At 44.5% G+C, this 19773-nt stretch overlaps 1 protein-coding gene across 1 annotated transcript in view; it reads left to right on the top strand.

Moving 5' to 3' along the window:
- Positions 1-18739, top strand: part of LOC148524882 (E3 ubiquitin-protein ligase PHF7-like) — a 47736-nt gene extending 28997 nt beyond the window's left edge. Inside the window, exons 9-11 of the mRNA XM_088471595.1 lie at positions 865-1001; positions 1271-1404; positions 18563-18739. Of these exons, the coding sequence (XP_088327721.1) occupies positions 865-1001; positions 1271-1404; positions 18563-18739 (448 nt within the window). The remainder of the gene's footprint in view (positions 1-864; positions 1002-1270; positions 1405-18562) is intronic.
- Positions 18740-19773: the final 1034 nt, after the last annotated feature.

The following is a 19773-nucleotide window of genomic DNA, read 5'->3' as shown; positions in this document are numbered from 1 at the left end:
GGTTGATATCTTTCACATTTACTGTGTGCTTACTAAGAGGCCGACACCAAGAACTTGGCTACTATAATCATTTTCTGTTATTATATATGTTATGGGATGGGTACAGGATGCGCCGGGATACTGAACGTATCCCATATCTTATATGTGTTGTGAATCTAATATGTATTCAATAAATTGTAATATTGGAATCTTTATCAGAGAGTTCCCAGTACCTTAGGTTTTCTTGACAGCGCTGCCCACTTTGTTATTGGTTTCACCCCACACTTACCTGCTCCTCCATCTCTTTCTTCTTCCTCTGCCCTATAATTCTGTTCTTCTCTTTATCGTGCTTCACTGTGCTGGTTGGGCGGCTCGGAGGCTTCTCTTCCTGGCTGCTCTTCTATTCGGCACCAAAGACACATTATGATATCCAATGCCCATAATATAAAAGAATGAGGGGAGCAGGGTGGCGTTATATCCATTGTGCCGGGTGGCGTATGAACCATTGTGCTGGGTGGCGTATCAACCATTGTGTGGGTGACGTATCAGCTGTTACAGTGTCATAGCCACTGGCACTGTAACATAGCATTTCGCATACAGATACACCCGCTGTCACACACAGAATATAGGCATGCCGCATATCATTTTAATCAGCAGAAGTTGCTTGTGCGTCCTACTCCCATCACTGTTTGATTAAGATGCATTTGAAGGTAAAAAATTTGCTGAAATGTATACATTCTTATAAGCTGCCAAATTGTTTAATCCTCTCTAGAATACAATAAAACATTTAGTATCTTAGGGCCTATTTCTTCCTGTAGCGAAATGCTCCATCGCTGAGATTTATAGCTCCAGCTGTAGATTTATCCTCTGTGTCTCCTCTTTCAGTGAATGGTGTATAATTCGGTGTCACTGCTGTGGGTCAGCAGGAACCCACCTCGCCTGCTCAGCCCTAAGATCTGCTGAGAGCGCATGGACCTGTGCAGAGTGTGCCTCCATTCTGGAGAAGCCGGAGGATGTTGTTGGTAAGTACTTTCCCCTGTCATTTGTCACCTATTACTAGGTAGTACAGTATCTAACATCATAACTTATATTTCACTTACGTGGTAGAATGAGACATTAGTGAAAACTATCATTAAGTTACCAATCTTGGGTTATTGCCACTGTAGTGTAATCGATGTGTGGCCCTTTTCATGTTACAGTAGCCTTTGCCAACCTGCGACTTGTAGGGCACAGAATATGTCCATCCACATAAACATATCGCTAACAATGTTGGATCTCTTTCTGATTGCAGAGTCATTGGCAGAGGAATCTGTGGTAATACCATCAACGAGCAGAGCAAATCCTCCACCTGCAGTAACACCAGGAGAGACCTGCGCCCGGACGAGGGGGCATCTTTCAGTAACACCAAGAGAGACTTGCGCCCGGGTGAGGGGTTACAAAATAATAACATCCAGGAGGACCAGAAAATCACCATTGTAGGGTGCTAAACCCAGAACCTGGGGGCCCAGGTGGAGACAAGATGCTTCATGATCTGCTCCCTACCTGTCATACACATCCTGCAGGAACAGAGAACTGTGTGGATCCATGCAGTGTCTCTCACTCTCATCCCCATATTCACATCAGTGGAATTAGAGCAATTAAATATCTTTTGCTTTCCAAACCAAGTAAAGAGAAAATTCTTCTTTTATATCATATTTTAGCAGGGGATTACAAATCAGTAATATTGATATTAGGCATGCCTAAGGCTTCAATCCAAAGGCACCATTCACATGGCTTCAGTGCATAACGGTGTGTTTCGTTCTGATCGAAGTGAATGGTTATACCACGTAACCAACTGAGTGAGTACAAATGAACACACTTTAGTTATAAGCAACAAACATACAAAGTATACAGTATACTTTTGTCTATGTGTTCAGATGACACCGGTGATTCATTATCTTCAACATAAGATGTAGTTCATGTTAATCTGGGGAGCCCTCGTTTCACAATGCTCAGGTCTTTCAATTTACATTGCAGACACTCTACTGCAGTCTCAGGTCCATGCACGAGCCAAAGAGCCTTTGTCTAGGTCTTGATTTATATACCATAGTCTGGGTGTTTGGCTTTCCAGATATTAAGCCCATATTAGTTACATACTGGGTATCAAGCACTGATTGGTACAACATAGCATGGACCATTCTTATCTCTTGCACATGCTCAGTAAGCACTAAGATATACTCAGGACAAAGAAATACAGTTATGGCGTGTCCTAGAATGTCTGGAGTTACACTATCTCAAAGCCCCTCTTTGTCTAAAGAATATGGACATCACTTTCAGTAACCCATAATGCTTAGCATCTCTACACATCTTAAAATGGTTATTCTATTGCAATGTGGCTAACTTTCTACAACTAACACCATATAAGGTCTTAATGGCTTATTATACATTTCTGCTAATGACAGATACAAGTATAGGCCCCCCAATATATGTCTTGTCTGACCCCAAAGGTGAATCTGACCAGTCTAGGCATAGACTAGAACTACATGAATACAAACTGTTTTCAAACCTCAATGGGGCCTAGCACAGTTGTGTATTACAACTTATATACCTATGTAGAAATTAATTATTTAACCCACTGGTTACACTTCAATCCTGCTATTTATCCTGTACTTTTGTGCCTATCAATTACATATTCAAATGAGTTCTAATTAAAGACTGTTGCTTTTAATCAGACATTATAAATATAAGTGGTTGGCATGGTTCCTGGCATCCTCCCATCAGCTATGGGTTGGTTGATGGATCCCTGCAGTGTTCTGGAAATCAATACATCAGTGAACGTTATTAAAGGGGGATGGTGTTAATCTGTGCTGCTGCCACCTTTATGTGGACTTTCTCCAAGTTATCTGAGAGCGCAATCACTGGTGACAGATGGACCTTAATATCTCTAGCCTGCGATCTTCATATAGCAAGGTGGACAGTATATTTTAGCACAGTCCTCTATGATCCGCCATCTCAGGAAGCATCTGTGAGCCTATAGATTACACTCGGCACAAAATAAGAAACAACATGTTATATAACGCGACCTCTTGGTATTCTGACATCTTCGATAAGTTAGACACATATATATTCCTATAATCGTGCATTTTCTATATGCAAGCTTTTATTAATTTTACACTTGTTACTTATTATTTCTAGTTCAGATATATTTATAATATATATAATTATTGCTGATCAATATGTTATCACTTATAAACATTGCAAGGTTAATAGCTCAATTAACTTCACACTAATATCTTTATTCTTAATATAAGGGAAGATTATAGTCCTTCTGTAACAGTGGAAAACTGCTATTTTCATTGGAGTTTGACAGGGAGAGACATGCGGTGAGGTATTGATAGGTTATCCTCCCCTCTGACAATCAGAAACTGCCTTAAGCATGGGGGGGCTCTGCCGCAGACAATAATACTGCACTGAAAAAAAAACAGGGTCACGCCCTTCTCAGTGAGATATGTGATAGCTCTGATGGACAACTCTGATGATCAGGCGACCTATCCAGAGGGTTCTGACAGCGCACTGCCAGTGCCATAATGCTCCTGTGCCATCTATACCCAGCATCTACTTCACCTACCACTTGCTAATGAGAGTTGAGCTGCTATTTTCATTGGAGTATGACAGGGAGAGGTGAGGCAGCAACAAGGTCAGCCTCCCCTCTGACTATCAGAAACTGCCTGGAGCACAGGGCAGGCCATACCACAGGCTAAAATACTGCACCGAAAAAGGTGGGTGGCAGCTTAGTTCTGCAGTAAACCGTTGGTGAGTCAGCAGAATTTGTAGAATCAAATGGAGACAGAACAAGCACCTGATAGTGTAGCGGAAAAGCTAATTTCACATTAAAATGGGCATAATTCCAAATGATATTGTATTGGTAATAACATGTATATTTCCCTCTTGTACAGTTGTATGTAACAATCCTTTGTATAGTGTTATTCTAGAGTCTTACTCTAATCAGCATGAGGTCTGGTGTGTGGAAAGGTGACAAAACCCCTCTTGACTAGTCCCCTTTGAAGCTGGGCAAGCGAGGATGTAAGAAGGACTGTCTTCCTAATACAGTCATTAAGAGCCCTGTGTTCTGTTTGGGGACAGTGATCAAAAGAATGGATGGACCAGGGAGACATTCGGTCTGCGGAGGTGTGAATCTCCTCACCTAGCCACTGGGTATGTTTGTTCCCCAAACTTCAAATATAGCTGAGTGTGTAATTAAAGAACCCCTACTCAGGTGGCCAGGAAACCCTGAGCTTCAGAGAGCTAAACAATCCACTCTGAGCTGAAAAGGGTAAAATCATCCCCACGGAGGGGGTGAGGGGGTGCCTGGAAAAAGCAGGCCTAAATATGTGTCAACCCTGACCCATTGGCTCATTCTACATGAGGCTATCGAAGGATACAGATGATCCCGAGTTTGTCACTGGGAAGACCTCGTCCCAGAACCACTTAATCGGCCGTGACCCGAATGGTTTGTTTCCCCATTTATTATTTTATTTTCTGGAAAGTGTGAGTAACTGTGTGATTTTTTTAAACAATATTATATTCTTTGTAAACTTTTGTACATAAGCTTTGAAGACATTCTTCAATTAAACATTGATTCTAGTTCTGGATCTTTGTTTTTATGACCCAAGTCCTCATATGACTCATGTTACCTATTTTTCTAAGTATTGATAAATGTGTGTGCAGGTAAGAGCATAAGCTTACTTTATGCTTTAACATTATATTCTTCTGCTGGTGGCAGTTACCAGGTTTAGTTAACCACACATGCTGAGGGTAACCTATAAAAGTCACGGGCGGCGATTCTCAGATTGGTGTATCTGGAGGGTCGGCCCGCAGGACCGTGACAGATAATGTAATATTATGGTTGAAAATAATTTGATAATATGAGTACCAAATGTACACTTGTTCAAAAGCGTAACTGCAGGAGTTTAAATTTGCAGGTTTGGTACTCCTCCCAGAAGAGAATACTTCACTTTTGAGAAGCTTCATATATCAATAAAAGATATCTCCACAGCATATATGTACGTTTCAAAAGTGAGAACAATACATACAACATACAAGCTATATCATACAGAATAAAATAGCTTATCTGTGAATGAAGATGTGAGGGCATGGATGCCATCCAATAGGATATCTCTTTTTGAGAAGCAAAAATTCAGAAGATGAGGCAAACTAGGGGGTAGATCCTAAAAACAAAGATATATTCAGTTTGTCATCCCACTATTTATCACAATCTGAAGTATCAATATTCAGTAAATGATTGATGTTTGCCCTCACACAGAAACACAATACATTTAAAATGTTTATCGATTTGAACACATTTGATGGGAAATTGACACTTACAAGGCATTTTGCAAAGAAGGAAATGGCCATAATAACTAATTATAACAACTTCTCTAAATTAGGATACTCAGGCACTGGCCTCGTCACTCCGAGAAAACGGGGCTGATGCCCTAACGTGTGAACCATGGCAATCGTGCAGCAGCTTAGGGGGCACTTGATCTGAACATTCATAGTTTGTAACATGGACGTGTGAAGATCTCGCTTCAAAGGAGTTGTATATAAACCCAATGAATTGGGTCCATAGTATCCTATACAAGTTTGACAAAAATATTAAATTTTTCTAGCAGTTTCTTTTGTTTACATAAAAAATAACATGTATAGGATGTTTGTCTCCAGCTGTTCAGTTCTACATCACATTGTTCAGTATGGTAATAAATGTAATTCATTAAAGTAAGATAATCTTGCTCTACTCAGTTCTTCCAAAAAAAAAACCATACATCCTTGCTCTACTTATTTCTTAAAAAAGAGCACTGTAATATGTTCTGTCCTGGCCTTGCTATTGATCTCCCAGATAACAAGGTCAGTGATAGATGTATTAGCATGCTTCCTGCTGGACATTTGCACAGTGGTCTGTGTTTACCTACTAAAGTATGGCAGTAATATAAAAATGTATAGAATACATGTGTATTTGTTTTTAAATATAAGGTGTGGCTTTGTGGAATTGCATTATCCACAAAAAGGAGATTTATGTTCTTACCTGTTAAATCCTTTTCTTTGACTCCATAGGGGGTACAGGGATCACTCTAGCTATAGCCTAGATAGAGGAGAACCTGGTCACCAAATAGTTAACATTTATTTCCCAGCAGCCCAGGCTCCCTTTCCTTTGTACCCCGACCCCAGCCACCAGCAGCCAGTTAAGTTAGCAAGCCATGGCAAGGAGCGAGGAGAAGGAAGACAGGCAGACACTCTGATTCACACACATAGGCAAGGTAAACAGAACCGATACTCAGGCAAGAAGATCCACGTATCACTCCTGCTGTGGCCACACTGGAGCCATAAGGATCACTGTGTCTCCCTCCAGCGTTAACCTGCGAAAGACCTGCGGGATCTTTGAGATTGGAGGAAAGATGTATATTAGCAGAAACATCCATGGTACCTATAGAGTGTAGTCCACCAGGAGAGCTGCGGGCTTCCTGGTGTGGGAACTGCATCACTGCAACTGATGATTGTGTTGTGATGCCATCATATCTATGTCTGGTAGGTCCCAACGGTGGACTAGTAGAGTCTTGATGTAGAGCCTACTCACCCAAGTGATAATCCTGGAGGTTTAGGGAGTCCGCATCCCAATTCTGGACTCCGGGGAGGAAGCCTGCTGACAGTGCAGATGGATACCGCTCTGCTCAGCGGAGAATGCAGTTGACTCCATCATGGCTTTGCAACTGCGAGTGCCACCCTGGTGGTTTATATAGGTGACATTGGTTGACCGGATAACCCAGGAGGAGTGACTGCATCTGGCAAAACGCACTGTATACTGTGTGGAGCTCCAGGACATTGATGGACAGTGCTTTCCTGAGTCGTCCATAGACCCTGGAAGGTCTGAAAACACATCATCATCCCCCACCCCCCTGAAGACCTGCATCGGAGTAGAGTAGGACCCAGTCTGGGATCTGAAAAAGATGGTCCCTGTCCATGTGTGGGACTGGTGAAGCCACTATAGGAGAGAGTGACAACTGTCCCAAGGGAGAATGAGCGTCTGCACCCTGAGGTGCAAAAGGGACTTGTTCCACCATGCTAGAATTTCCAACTAAAGAGGACAGGAGAGGAACTAGACATATGCCACTATGTTGAAGATGGAGACCAAAGAACCCAAGATCTGCATGCAGCTGTGGAGCCACACCTGATGGTGGCTCAGGAATTCGCAAATCCTGGACTGCAGAGCTAAAATGTTATCTGCAGGATGGAAGACCTGTTGAACCCTGGAATTGAGAAAAGAGCCTAAGTGTAGCATCTACTGAGAAGGTGTCAGAATGGATTTCCTCCAATTGACTATCCACCTGAGTGACTGCAGTTCTTCCACTATTTACAAAGTCTCACTGTCCCAAAAATGACAGAGAAATTACACTCCTCAGTTTTGAGTGGCAGCTCCAAAAGTCTCCAGAAAAGGACTATTGCTCCATAGGTCCAAATAGAAAGACTGTTCAGCAATTGTGACACATCAGCGCTATCTAGTGTATAGAGTCCAAAAGACCTCCTGTGTTTTGTTCCAATTTTAAGTTTCTTTCATTTAAGGCTCCAGAATTGTTTTTTCACATCCATAAAAGTAAACAAAGAATTAAAGTGCACTAGTTATGTACCAAAAAAATCTCTCTTTTTACATACATTAACTGCCACCTCTGTAGGGGTAAATTTAATATTCGTTTGTATTAGAATTTTTTGTGCCCCTCATACACAATATAGATTATACCAATGTAAAAAAAAACACAGCAAAGTAAACAAAGTGCCAGTGTTATGTCACGCCCCCTACAAATATCTGAAAAACCACTATGCATGGTACGGTCAGATCCAGGGGAGTGGGAGCGATCAGTACGATTCCTTCCCCACACACCTTGCAGGCAGAGAGAGCCTCCAAAGCCCAGCACACAGCAGCTGGGCTGGGGAGAGAGGCTACTGCCGAAAACAGTTAAGCAGTGTTATGGGGGAACCAGACCTCCAATAAGCCCTGGCCTGGGTAATTAATAACCCCCTCTCTCTGCGCCCCTGGAAACATTCTCTTCTGCCTAAACAGCTGCTGTAATGTCTATACACAGATTGCAGGTCTACATAGTGCAGCAGAATATTTTAGTCGGAAAGGGAAAACAGGAAAATGTGTCTCCCTTTCTATGTTGGAGCTATTTGTGCACATTTGCTCCAATTTATTTGGTTTAAAGTAGGGGTGTGCATCGGCACACAGCACTACACAGCACTACACAGCAATACAGCCAGCCAGCCCCTATGAACAGGACAACAGCCAGCCCCTATATAGACAACAGTAGCCAGCCAACCCCTATGTATATGGACAACAGTAGCCAGCCAGCCAGTGTCAGCAACAGCTCCCAGCTCCCTCCTCTTCACAGTAGCCAGCCAGCCCAGTATTGTAATGTATATATAAGTACTACTAAGTTTATTTTTTATTATCACAACAGTACAGTAACCAACAGCTCCCAGCTCCATCCCTCACCATTCTTTACACTAGGTCTGGATATTGATAAAACTAGAAACAAAACTATAACAAGAACAAATCATAGTATACAGTACATCCTCACAAGCCTTTGTCTGGCTTAAGGCCTAGCAACATATATCAATTCATAACTTCAAATTACTCCAACTCCCTCTATATAACGATCTTGCAGTGTGAGTCGAATCCAAATTTTCTTTTCTGCCGCCTTTACTGCCATTGGAGTAGTTAGGAGAACTTGATAAGGACCTTGTATCTGGGTCCTAGGACTTTTCCTTAGATGCTTCTTTATCATGACCCAATCACCTGGTTGCAGTTTCTAGGTGCTGCAATTGAATTGGGATCTAGAACATAAGAGAACACCTGGTGGTGGACTTTCGTTAGTTTTTATTATATATGCATCACATATTGAATCAAGTTACTATGCTCATATTGTAACACTTGTAGGAAGTCACATCTTGTTCTAACAGTTTTACCAAATAGTATTCCATAAGTTCTCATCCTACGTTTCACACTGGGAAAGTTCTTGACTAACAATCATATTAAAAATAAACATTCTAACAAACTTATCATAGTTCAATTTGACTGTATAATTCAGTCTTTTACACTCTCATTGCTTTGGGTCCTATTTATTCTCAGATTCTCCAAGATACATTCTAAAAATGTCTTTAATAAAATGTGTACCTTTGTCACTCTCTATTACCTCAAGTACTTCACATGTATGAATTACTTCTGTCATTTATTTTCCTTTTACCTATTGTTCATATTGTTTCTATTGTGTTTCTATTGTATTTGCTACCATTCAAAACCATAGTCAATTTGACAACAGGTCTGAGCACAGAACATACCCAACACTTAACCAACTATATAAAATCAATCTTTAGTTTCTGGAAGGAATAACATTTGTGAGGTACTCCTTTCTTTCTTCTTCTGGGCTGTGCAATGATTAGGGGTAGGCTTATGCAGCCCAACTGAAGTCTGGGGCTATCCAGTGCTTCTTGGCTATTTTTACCATAGCATCTCTTATGAGTGCTTCCATGAAGTATTTGGGCTCAGACTGAGAATAGTGCACGTGGCAGACAGAGGTGGTGCTCAACCATCCATCCATCACCCGAAGTCGTGCAAGTCTTTCCAAGTCATACTTCTGAGGAACCTGTAACTGCAACTTTTAACAAATCAGATTCAATGTTTCTGCTGTTTCTGGTCGCCAATATCAAAATATCAGGTAGGAATATTACTGTAGCCTGTTTGGCCTACTTGGTTTGCTGGAGCAGTTCCTCTTCTGGGGTATGTTCTCTGATATGTGCTTTTGACCTTACTTAAAACTAAATTTGTCGGCATTTGAAAAGTAGCAAACAAAAAATCTAATACAAACTATGTATAATCTATCTATAATTACAATAACATAACTTATCAAAAAAGATTTCATTAATTCAAAACAATCATTATCATTAAAGAAAGATAAAAAATAAAAAAAGTAATCATAATTTTCATCTTCCTGTGTCTCACTAGTCCCCTGTGGTTGCTAGCTGAACTACATATAGTATTTGCATTAGGGATGTGCAGACTGAGAACAGCTCAGATCCTCCCAATTTGCATATGCTGTGCTGCTGGATCTTCTCTCATATGCCAGCATCATCCCCCACAGTACATCTCCCTCCTCTTGAATACATGAGAAACAAAGTGATATCTGGATTCAATCTTAACTAACTGCTGTAATGTAGCAGAGTTAACACAAGAACTAAGTTACAGTACTTTTAAATTCCTGCTGTCTATCACCTTTTAAGTATAATACAATATACAATAAGACCTAAAAATCCTCTCAATTGTTTAAATATCTTTAGTACAGGCACTTTTTTTACGACTTTTTCCCTCCCCCGACCTTGGGGTCCAGACATAACCTTTTGGTTAGGTTGGGTTGGAGCTTTGAACCAAAAAAATTGTTTCTGTTTATCTTACTTAATCCTAATCTTTAATATTGATCTGAGTATCTTAACCAAATCAGTTAGAAGCATACAAAAAAAAACGTCCTGGCATGTTTTAAGTAGTGTCAGTGTAATTCTAGTTACATTCCTGTAAACAAATAAAGTTTCAACATCCTGACTTTTCCAAGGGTGAAAGTACCTATTAATCCATCAATCCCTTGATCTGTGTCTATTTTAACAGTTTCTCATGATATTATACAACTGAGGATAATTTCTCTTCTATAACGCATATATTACCACATTCCCTTACACTCCAGAACTTGGAACATCTGGAGTGGATTATTGGATTTTTTTTCTTTTCATTTAAAGCTTACTTGACCTGCGCAACTGTATTGGCAATATGCATTCCTATGGCTGCCTCTGATTAATTAAGTCCAGTCATATCTAAACAACAGCCCCTATTCTACCTATATTCTTAGATTTGTAAAATTATGTTCTTGTTGGTCGTCTAAAACCATTAACATTTTAATTTGTAAGCATGCATCATTCAACAGTTTAAAGAAATCATCATGAACTGATAAAACATTTTGTTATGGAAATTTTACATCACTTTTACTATTATTAATCCCTTCTGCAGCAATCAAATATAATTACTGTTTATTTTAGAATTATAATATGTCTCTGCAATCTTTTGATCTCACAAGTTACAGAAACAATATCCATTTTCCTAGAAAATAACAAATAAAGCATTTTGTTAATAATGCATTCAACATCAATCCTTTTTCCAATCTTGCAATGCACATTTTTTTATTTATGGGCGTCCCCATGAAAAAATGGCAACTCACTCGCACTATCACATTAACCCTTTCAATTCCTGCACAACTTCTCCACAATTCCCTAGTACACATTCACTACGCACAATCATTCACACACGTCACATCTGATCAACACAATTGTTCCAACCAACTCTACTTTCTCAAGTTCACTCAACTCTCTTTTATCACATACACATGCATATGGGCCCATCTCATTCACAATCAAACATTCAGTTACAGCACGGCAGCCATTTTCTGTGACATCCTGCATTCCATTGTCATCAGCAAAGCACCTCTATCACAGCACGCCTTCACAATACAAATTAAATATACATTTTGAGAAGAAAAGATAAACAAAACAAACAAAACACTAGTTATATAAAATGCAACATTCCTCTTCAGTGATAATTAAGTAAGTGGGCATCTGGGGGTCATTTCTATATTCTTATTCATGTTTATTACATTTCTCAATCAGACCTTTCAGTGTGTCATCTAGGTTATATTTAATAAACCTCTGCTTCTGCTTCTCATTTTGTGAGGTTTAAACCAGTCAGTATCTGGGGTGTCAGCCTTTTTAAACATTCATCAAATATCCTGCTTTATGATTCCCATAAAGCTTTGCTAGAACATTCCCTTGTCTAGCTTAGTCAAAGTCCCTTATGACTAAAATCAGACCTAATGGTCCCCCCTCTTATTAGAGGTTACTATTCTCGTGCACAAGAATAATATCATCAAATGTTTATCTATAGGCACATCCATGCACTGACTTTTCCTGCTTCAGTTATTAACACTATTGACTGGATGTAACTTTCCTCCTATTTCTGAACACACTGTCTGACAGGGTCTCTCTCCCTTTCTGTTCCTTCAGACACTAATAATTGAAAACTAATTTCTGTAAATGTATCCGATCCTTGTACCCATCTGGCGTACCTTTCTAAATCTAATGGAATTTCATGGCATTATTCTATTTCATAAACAAATTACTGTGTAGGGCTCTCTTCTAAAGTTAAATCAGTGGCTAAATCAAAGTTACTCTAAAAACACAATTAGGACAGGTTTGGTACATAACAGACAGACAAACAAGACTTTAAACATTTACCTATCATTCACTGAACATATAACAGATTATAACATGTTTAAACTTTAAATAACAACACCTTTAGGGTGACCAATAATTACCCAAGGATTGATTCCAGCAGGACAGACCATCAACTGCAATGGGGACAGATACCAGGAGGGCACAACTTTTCTGTTTACTCACCCGGAAAATTGTCCTGGCAACTCTGTGCCCAGAGCACGATCTCACATCTGCCCTGTGGTCAACACTGTTGGGCATCTCGGTGGAAATCTCCATGTTGTCAATTCTCCTCACTAGCTATGGCCAGCGAATTAGTTCTTTATTGGTCACCCTCAGAGTCTTGTTTGCTAAAGGCTACATATGTTCATGTGTGTAAGGAAGGAGACACGGACACGAACGTGTATATGTAACCACAAGCATCTCCATCTCTCCTCTGCTTTATTCAACAGACAGTCTCCTTTATAGATTCCGTCTAACACATGGTATTCATTATCTGCAGTGAGACTATAGCTCTGTTTAAACATTGGAATCGCATACCTTACCATATATGTACATATGCTTTTCTGTGCACTTATAACAGGGTCTGTACAATGAATTAACTCCATCCTGTCCTGTGCACCCACCCTTCATGCATACATGGCATACAAAATGGATTCTTATTCCAAAATGGCTTCTACAATATATATATATATATATATATATATATATACAGGGGCGGATTGGGCCGCCGGGAGACGGGACAGTTCCCGCTGGGCCGGCACATGATCATGTCCGGCAATCCCCTCAGTGGCTTACACTGTCAGTCCAACCCTCTCCCCCTTCCGGGCTGGGCTGCGCAGTGCACTACAGAGACAGCTCCCCCACCCCGATCGGGCCGTGCACTCCCTCAGTGGCTTATTACAGTACACAAACAGTCCACCTCCCGGGCCGAGCCACGCCGCGCACTACACATACAACCTCCCCCCTGGCCGGGCCATGCACTCCCTCAGTGGCTTATTACAGTACACAAACAGTCCACCTCCCGGGCCGAGCCACGCCGTGCTGCCCACTACACATACAACCTTCCCCCTGGCCGGGCCGTGCACTCACCTCAGTGGCTTATTACAGTACACAAACAGTCCACCTCCCGGGCCGAGCCACGCCGCGCTGCCCACTACACATACAACCTTCCCCCTGGCCGGGCCGTGCACTCCCTCAGTGGCTTATTACAGTACACAAACAGTCCACCTCCCGGGCCGAGCCACGCCGCGCTGCGCACTACACATACAACCTTCCCCCTGGCCGGGCCGTGCACTCACCTCAGTGGCTTGCCCAGCTTTACACAGACAGCCTCTGCCGGGCCGGGAAATAACATCCGCGATCAGAGCTCTGCTCAGCTCTGATCAGGCTGCATTGGGAGCATCTACGCATGCAGAGAATCTCTTTGTGTAGTCTGTGTAGGGGCAAACAGAGGACTGGGAGAGAGACTGTGGAGCCTGCATGAGATCTGGAGCCTGCATGAGAAGAGAATGACGTGGGCTGCACGGAGAGAAACAGCTACAGTAATGTGCAGAGGTAAGGAGCTCAGAGGGAATCGGTATGTAATAACGCCGGCCGCATGGCCGGCAGTTCGATTCCTGGCAGCGTCAGGCCAACAGTGGAACAGATCCCGGCAGCGGCAGCCCGACAGCGCTGGAATTCCCGATCGTCCCCAGGTAAGTATGAACTAACCTAACCACCCCCCTAACCCTAACCATCCCTTAGGGGTGCCTAACCCTAACCTCCCCCCAAGTGCCTAACCCTAATGCCTCCCAGGGCCTGATTAACCATGGGGCGGATGGAGCTGCAGCTCCAGGCCCCACATTAAAATAGGCCCACAGACAGCCACTGCTATACTACTTTAGACAGGAGTTTTTCCCCATGCTACAGCATGACAGCAGGCCATGGCAGCCTGAGGCCCCGCCCACTCTACCACAGCAGGCAGTCAATCCCCCTCCCCAGCGTCCCGCCACTGAAACATTGGGCACTCATGATGCTTCTATAACCTTCCTTGGCTGGCTGGCTGTACTGCGGAGCTGCTGCATAGTGAGTGACTCAGTGGCCAGCGCAGCTCCAACTGACCAGACGTCATATAGATGTCGCCCCTTCCGGACTCTGCGCAAAAATAGCTAAGTGGCCCATGCTCTGTATGCACTGTGAAGGCAGCTCAGCCAGGTGACTTATCGTGCTGCTGAGTGAGTTGTCTGTAACTCTTTAAGTGCTGGGTTCAGTGTCCCATGCTGGCTGCTGCTGTTGGGTTGCTGTGTGCCATGCTGGCTGCTGCTGTTGGGTTGCTGTGTGCCATGCTGGCTGCTGCTGATGGGTTGCTGTGTGCCATGCTGGCTGCTGCTGATGGGGTGCTGTGTGCCATGCTGGTTGCTGCTGATGGGGTGCTGTGTGCCATTCTGGCTGCTGGTGCTGATGGGGTGCTGTGTGCCATGCTGGCTGCTGCTGCTGATGGGGTGCTGTGTGCCATTCTGGCTGCTGCTGATGGGGTGCTGTGTGCCATGCTGGCTGCTGCTGATGGGGTGCTGTGTGCCATTCTGGCTGCTGCTGCTGATGGGGTGCTGTGTGCCATGCTGGTTGCTGATGGGGTGCTGTGTGCCATGCTGGCTGCTGCTGCTGATGGGGTGCTGTGTGCCATGCTGGTTGCTGCTGCTGATGGGGTGCTGTGTGCCATGCTGGCTGCTGCTGCTGATGGGGTGCTGTGTGCCATGCTGTCTGCTGCTGATGGGGTGCTGTGTGCCATGCTGGCTGCTGCTGCTGATGGGGTGCTGTGTGCCATGCTGTCTGCTGCCGATGGCATGCTGTGTGCCATGCTGGCTGCTGCTGATGGGGTGCTGTGTGCCATGCTGGCTGCTGCTGATGGGGTGCTGTGTGCCATGCTGGCTGCTGCTGATGGGGTGCTGTGTGCCATACTGGCTGCAGGCTTCAGTCTGAGCATAAAACTGCCTATGTGAAAGGTACTGCAATAACAGAGATCATACACTGTATATACTGTAGTTATTGTATGGGGCATGGGATATTTTCATCTGGTGATCTGTAAAGCTAGTGCAATCTCATGTGTAGTCAGGGATATCTGATGAACCTTCATTATTGCCAAACTGATACATGAAGAAAGATCATATCCTGGCACAGCAGCTGAATGCCATGTTATTTCATAGAGGCTAGGTTGAAATTGGATTTCTAGTACTTTAACAACCCCCCCGCCACCCCCCCCCCCAATCTAACCTGGAAATATTGTATACAACTTAAGCTATTTCCACTTTTGTCCAAATCCCTTTTATGCATTTGTCATATGTGTACTTGTTTGAGACCGTACCATGGATCATGCAATGCTGATATTTAATTGAGCGGTAATCTGCGTGTGCGTCTTGAGTTGCACTGCGCATGTATTAAGTTTAAGTTTTGCTGGCAGTGAGCACATATTCGCAAAGTTATTGACAGGCAGGGACTGTTTGAGTGGTGGCTTAAATGCAGGCATGACAGGACCGCCTTCAGGGTGTTTCTTAGCCTGCGACTGTGATCCCATATGTACTAAAAATGGCTCCGGCATTTCAGCCATTCTGTCCGACCATAGGGTTAGTCAGAATGCCGATTTATCCACTGCTCTGTGATCAATGCTGCGTCTTTGTACACAGTTACTTGGATTTACGCTGGTGAGAGACTCAATACAAATCCAGGAGGCTGCGACATTAGCATATTTTCACACAGCCTCTGCATAAGAATTTGCAGCTGTGGTGAGATTAGCGAGCGTACATCTCTGAATAAGATACTATGGGCCTGATTCAGACCAGCTCGCGAGCGCTCGCAAGCGGGTCGATGTTGCCCAAGTGCGCATGCGCACGACGGAGGCGGCTCCGTCGTGCACATGCACGAGAGCCGAATAACGACGGGTCTCGCACCAAAGGGGGTGTGCTGTCAATGGTGATTGACAGCATGCCCCCTTTGGTGGGCGTGCCGGGGGCGTGGCTGCCCAGACGGAGGCGTTCCCATGGGAACGCCTACCGTCTGGAGCCGGCCCCACTGACATCACTAGTGATGTCAGTGGGAGTGCTTTTGGCTCTGATAGAGCCAAAAGCACTCCAGGGCATGCGGCAGTGAGACCCTACTGCAAGGGTCTCATCGCAAGCCTAATGGTCGCGATGGACTTGACCATCGCGACCATCGTTTTGGCTGCTTGCTATAGCTGTGGGTAGTCACCCACAGCTATGCGAGCGGCCAGGAGGCCGCTCTTAAAAAAGATAAGGACGGCCCTGATTCAGAGCGAGCGCTCTGTCAGAGCTTCCGGCTCTGAATTAGGTCCTATGTGTGTAATATGTCAAAAAAAGAAGAAATCCTGTCTTTGTAATTTGGTTTAACCCCAGCTGTAGTTTCCAATTCAGGGCCGGCTCCAGGGGTCTGAGCACCCTGTGCTCGCCCGGTACGCTGCGCTCATGGCACGCCTCCAAATAACATCAGGCTTGGGGTAAAGCCCAGCCTTTCGTCACTGGCTGGGCTTCCCCCAGCCCTCTCACGTCAGTGAATGGATGCCGTGTGCATGCGCGCTATATCCATTCACACTCCGAGTGTCCAGCACCACCGCACAGCTGCGGTGGTGGGGGTCCCCAACCCCCCGATTTGACCACCCGCGGGCCGCTTCGGCCACTGGTGGAACAGCGGGACAGTACTGTCCTGCTGAAATCGGGATGTTGGGGAGGGGTGCGCACTGGTCAAACACCCCTAGAGCCGGCCCTATTCCAAATACCATATAAATAACAATAATATGTGGATTCATGAATCAATCCGGAAAACCTGAACTTGCTCCTACTCTACTTTATCTCCAACACGGTTCAAATGCAGTAAAACAATGTGAAACCACTGTTAGGCTGATGATTTTACTGCCTTGACACGCTGGACATAATGAAGTATACCATTATTTGAACTTTTTTTCAAATATCATGACTTAAGCACCTTTTTTGATATTTACTAATTGGTGCTGTGTCACTCCGGCATTTGAGTCCGTGTTTATCTGGATTTTTATATTTTTGAGTAAGTGCCCTCTATGAATTAAAGCTGTTTGTATGGGCGAATCTCCTTATGTTACTATGTATATTAGCTATGCCTTCCATGGTCCTAGCCACTCTCACTGGGCAGACAACACCCCCACAGCACTGGTCATCCAACCCATATCACTAGTCACGCCCCGAGACACTGGTCACACCCCCTGCGGCGGCACACAGTAGGCCCCTTATAAATTTCAGCTCCAGGCCCATGTGGACCTTAATCTGGCACTGATGCCTCCTCTAAGTGTCTAAACCTAACCCCTCCTTCCCCGCTGCCTAAACCTAAGTCCCCCAGGGGGTGCCTAACCCTAACCTCCCCCCGGGGGTGCCTAACTCTAACCCTCACTCCCCCTAGCCTAACCCTAACCTCTTGGGGGGTGCCTAACCCTAAGTCCCCCACGAGTGCCCTAAACCTAACCCTCCCCACGCGGCTGTCTGAACGCGGCGCCCGGTCTCCCAGCGTTGGTGAAATGAGCAGCGTCTACATCTAGATGCTGGTCATTTCACCCTCGCCGGGATATGACAGTCGGGAAGCCGGCTGTCGGTATAATGTCAGCCGGCTTCCCGATTGCATCCCACTCAGGGAACTGGCTGTAATGCATACATGCCTACCCTCCCGGTTTTCACGGGAGGCTCCCGATTTTTCGGGTAACCCCCCGCACCCCCGGAAGGGTAGGCATTTCTCCCGCATTCTGCACACTTCCTAGTGAAGTGGGCAGAATGAGGAGAATTCTGGTGGCGATCGCGGGTCTCCGTGTAGGGGGCGGGGCTTAAGACGTGATTCTACATGAATCACGTTGTTTGGCCCCGCCCCCTATGCAAATTTTAACCAATCGCGGCAATTTTACCACGAGGGGCGGGGCTTAATGACGCGATTTGTCAGGCCCCGCCCCCATCACCCCCCCTGCTGCTTCTCTTACCCGGGCTTCTCCCGGGAAGAGCAACTGAAAGGTAGGCAACTATGCTGTAATGTTAGAAGGGCTGGAGCATTAAACTCACAGAGCAATGCTGTATACAGCTCAGTATCAAACCTTTGTCAGCTATTGTTCCTGAGCAAAAAGTATTAGCCCACTAAACACTCAAAACTGTATTATGCAAATTGGCACTGTCCCTGCCTGCATATCCCTGAGACAGAACTAACTTGTTAGCTTTAGCAGTGTGTGACAGTCATGTTTCGCTCCCAGGACTCCTCAGATGCTCTGCGGGAAAGTGGCCTCCTAGGGGTAATGGGGAAGAAATTGGTGAGGGGTCTAGCTGCACAGATGGAGGGCAGTAGCTCTGGACTAAAAGGGAATTACAATCCCCCTACATTCCCTGCCCAGGTGAGAAACTACTCAAACTGGGCGGCACAGTTTGTGTAATTTCTGCCACGACCCTATCTGTGTGTAGTTTGTATATTCTCCCTATATGTGCTTGGGTGTCCTTTGGGAATTCTAGTATACACTCATTATCCAAACATATACTGTTAGGTGAATTGGTTCCAGACAAAATTTAACTCTAGTGTGTATGTGATAGGGAATATAGATTGTAAGCTCCACTGGGGCAGATACTGATGTGAATGGCCAAATAGTCTCTGTAAGTGCTGCAGGGTATGTTTGCAGTATATAATTAACTTGTAATAATAATAATAATGATGACCCTTCCATCCCCGTCTGAATCTGCCCCCTTTCTACCCTCCAAACTGGCCATCCTTTCCAAACTGCTCTCTTAGGCCCTGATTCAGAGCCGGACGCTCTGACAGAGCGCTCGCTCTGAATCAGGGCCATCCATTCTCCTGTTTGGAGCGGCCTCCTGGCCACTCGCATAGCTGTGGGTGACCACCCACAGCTATAGCGAGTGCCCAAAATGATGGTCGCGATGGTCAAGACCATCGTGACCATCAGGCTTGCGACGAGACCCTGCGGTAGGGTCTCGCTGCTGCAAGCACCGGAGTGCTTTTGGCTCTATCAGCATGTGCACTTGGGCAACATGGACCTGCTTGGGGTCTGAATCAGGCCCTTAGTACTTATGATCCCAGCGGTCAAGATGCCGGTGCTCAGAATCCAGACACCAGTCAGAATCCTAATGCCAGCATCCTGACTGCTGACATCCCGATGGAAAGTATTGGGGTTAGGGTTAGGCCACGGGGGTGTAATGGTTAAGGTTAGATTTATCACATTCTGCAGTTTTAATGTAGTTGTCATGAGTTAATGCCCCAAAACTGCAAAGCGAAAATTAATATTTGTCAATCTTTAGGTGCTGGGACAGAGCTTGTGAGAAGTCTTGTCCCGGGAGAGAGTTAAAAGTGAATTATTAAAGTTATATAGTAGGAATAATAATGTAATGTGTAGGTGACGGGCATAATATATCATACAGGGCTAGTTGGAGCAACGTGGCCAATTTTTAAATGAAGTTG

The sequence above is a fragment of the Taudactylus pleione genome, unplaced genomic scaffold, assembly GCF_031769625.1.
Source record: "Taudactylus pleione unplaced genomic scaffold, aTauple2 ptg000115l, whole genome shotgun sequence".
Classification (NCBI taxonomy): domain Eukaryota; kingdom Metazoa; phylum Chordata; class Amphibia; order Anura; family Myobatrachidae; genus Taudactylus; species Taudactylus pleione.
The sequence above is the reverse complement of the archived record's forward strand: the minus strand, read 5'-3'. Positions and strand labels throughout refer to the sequence as shown.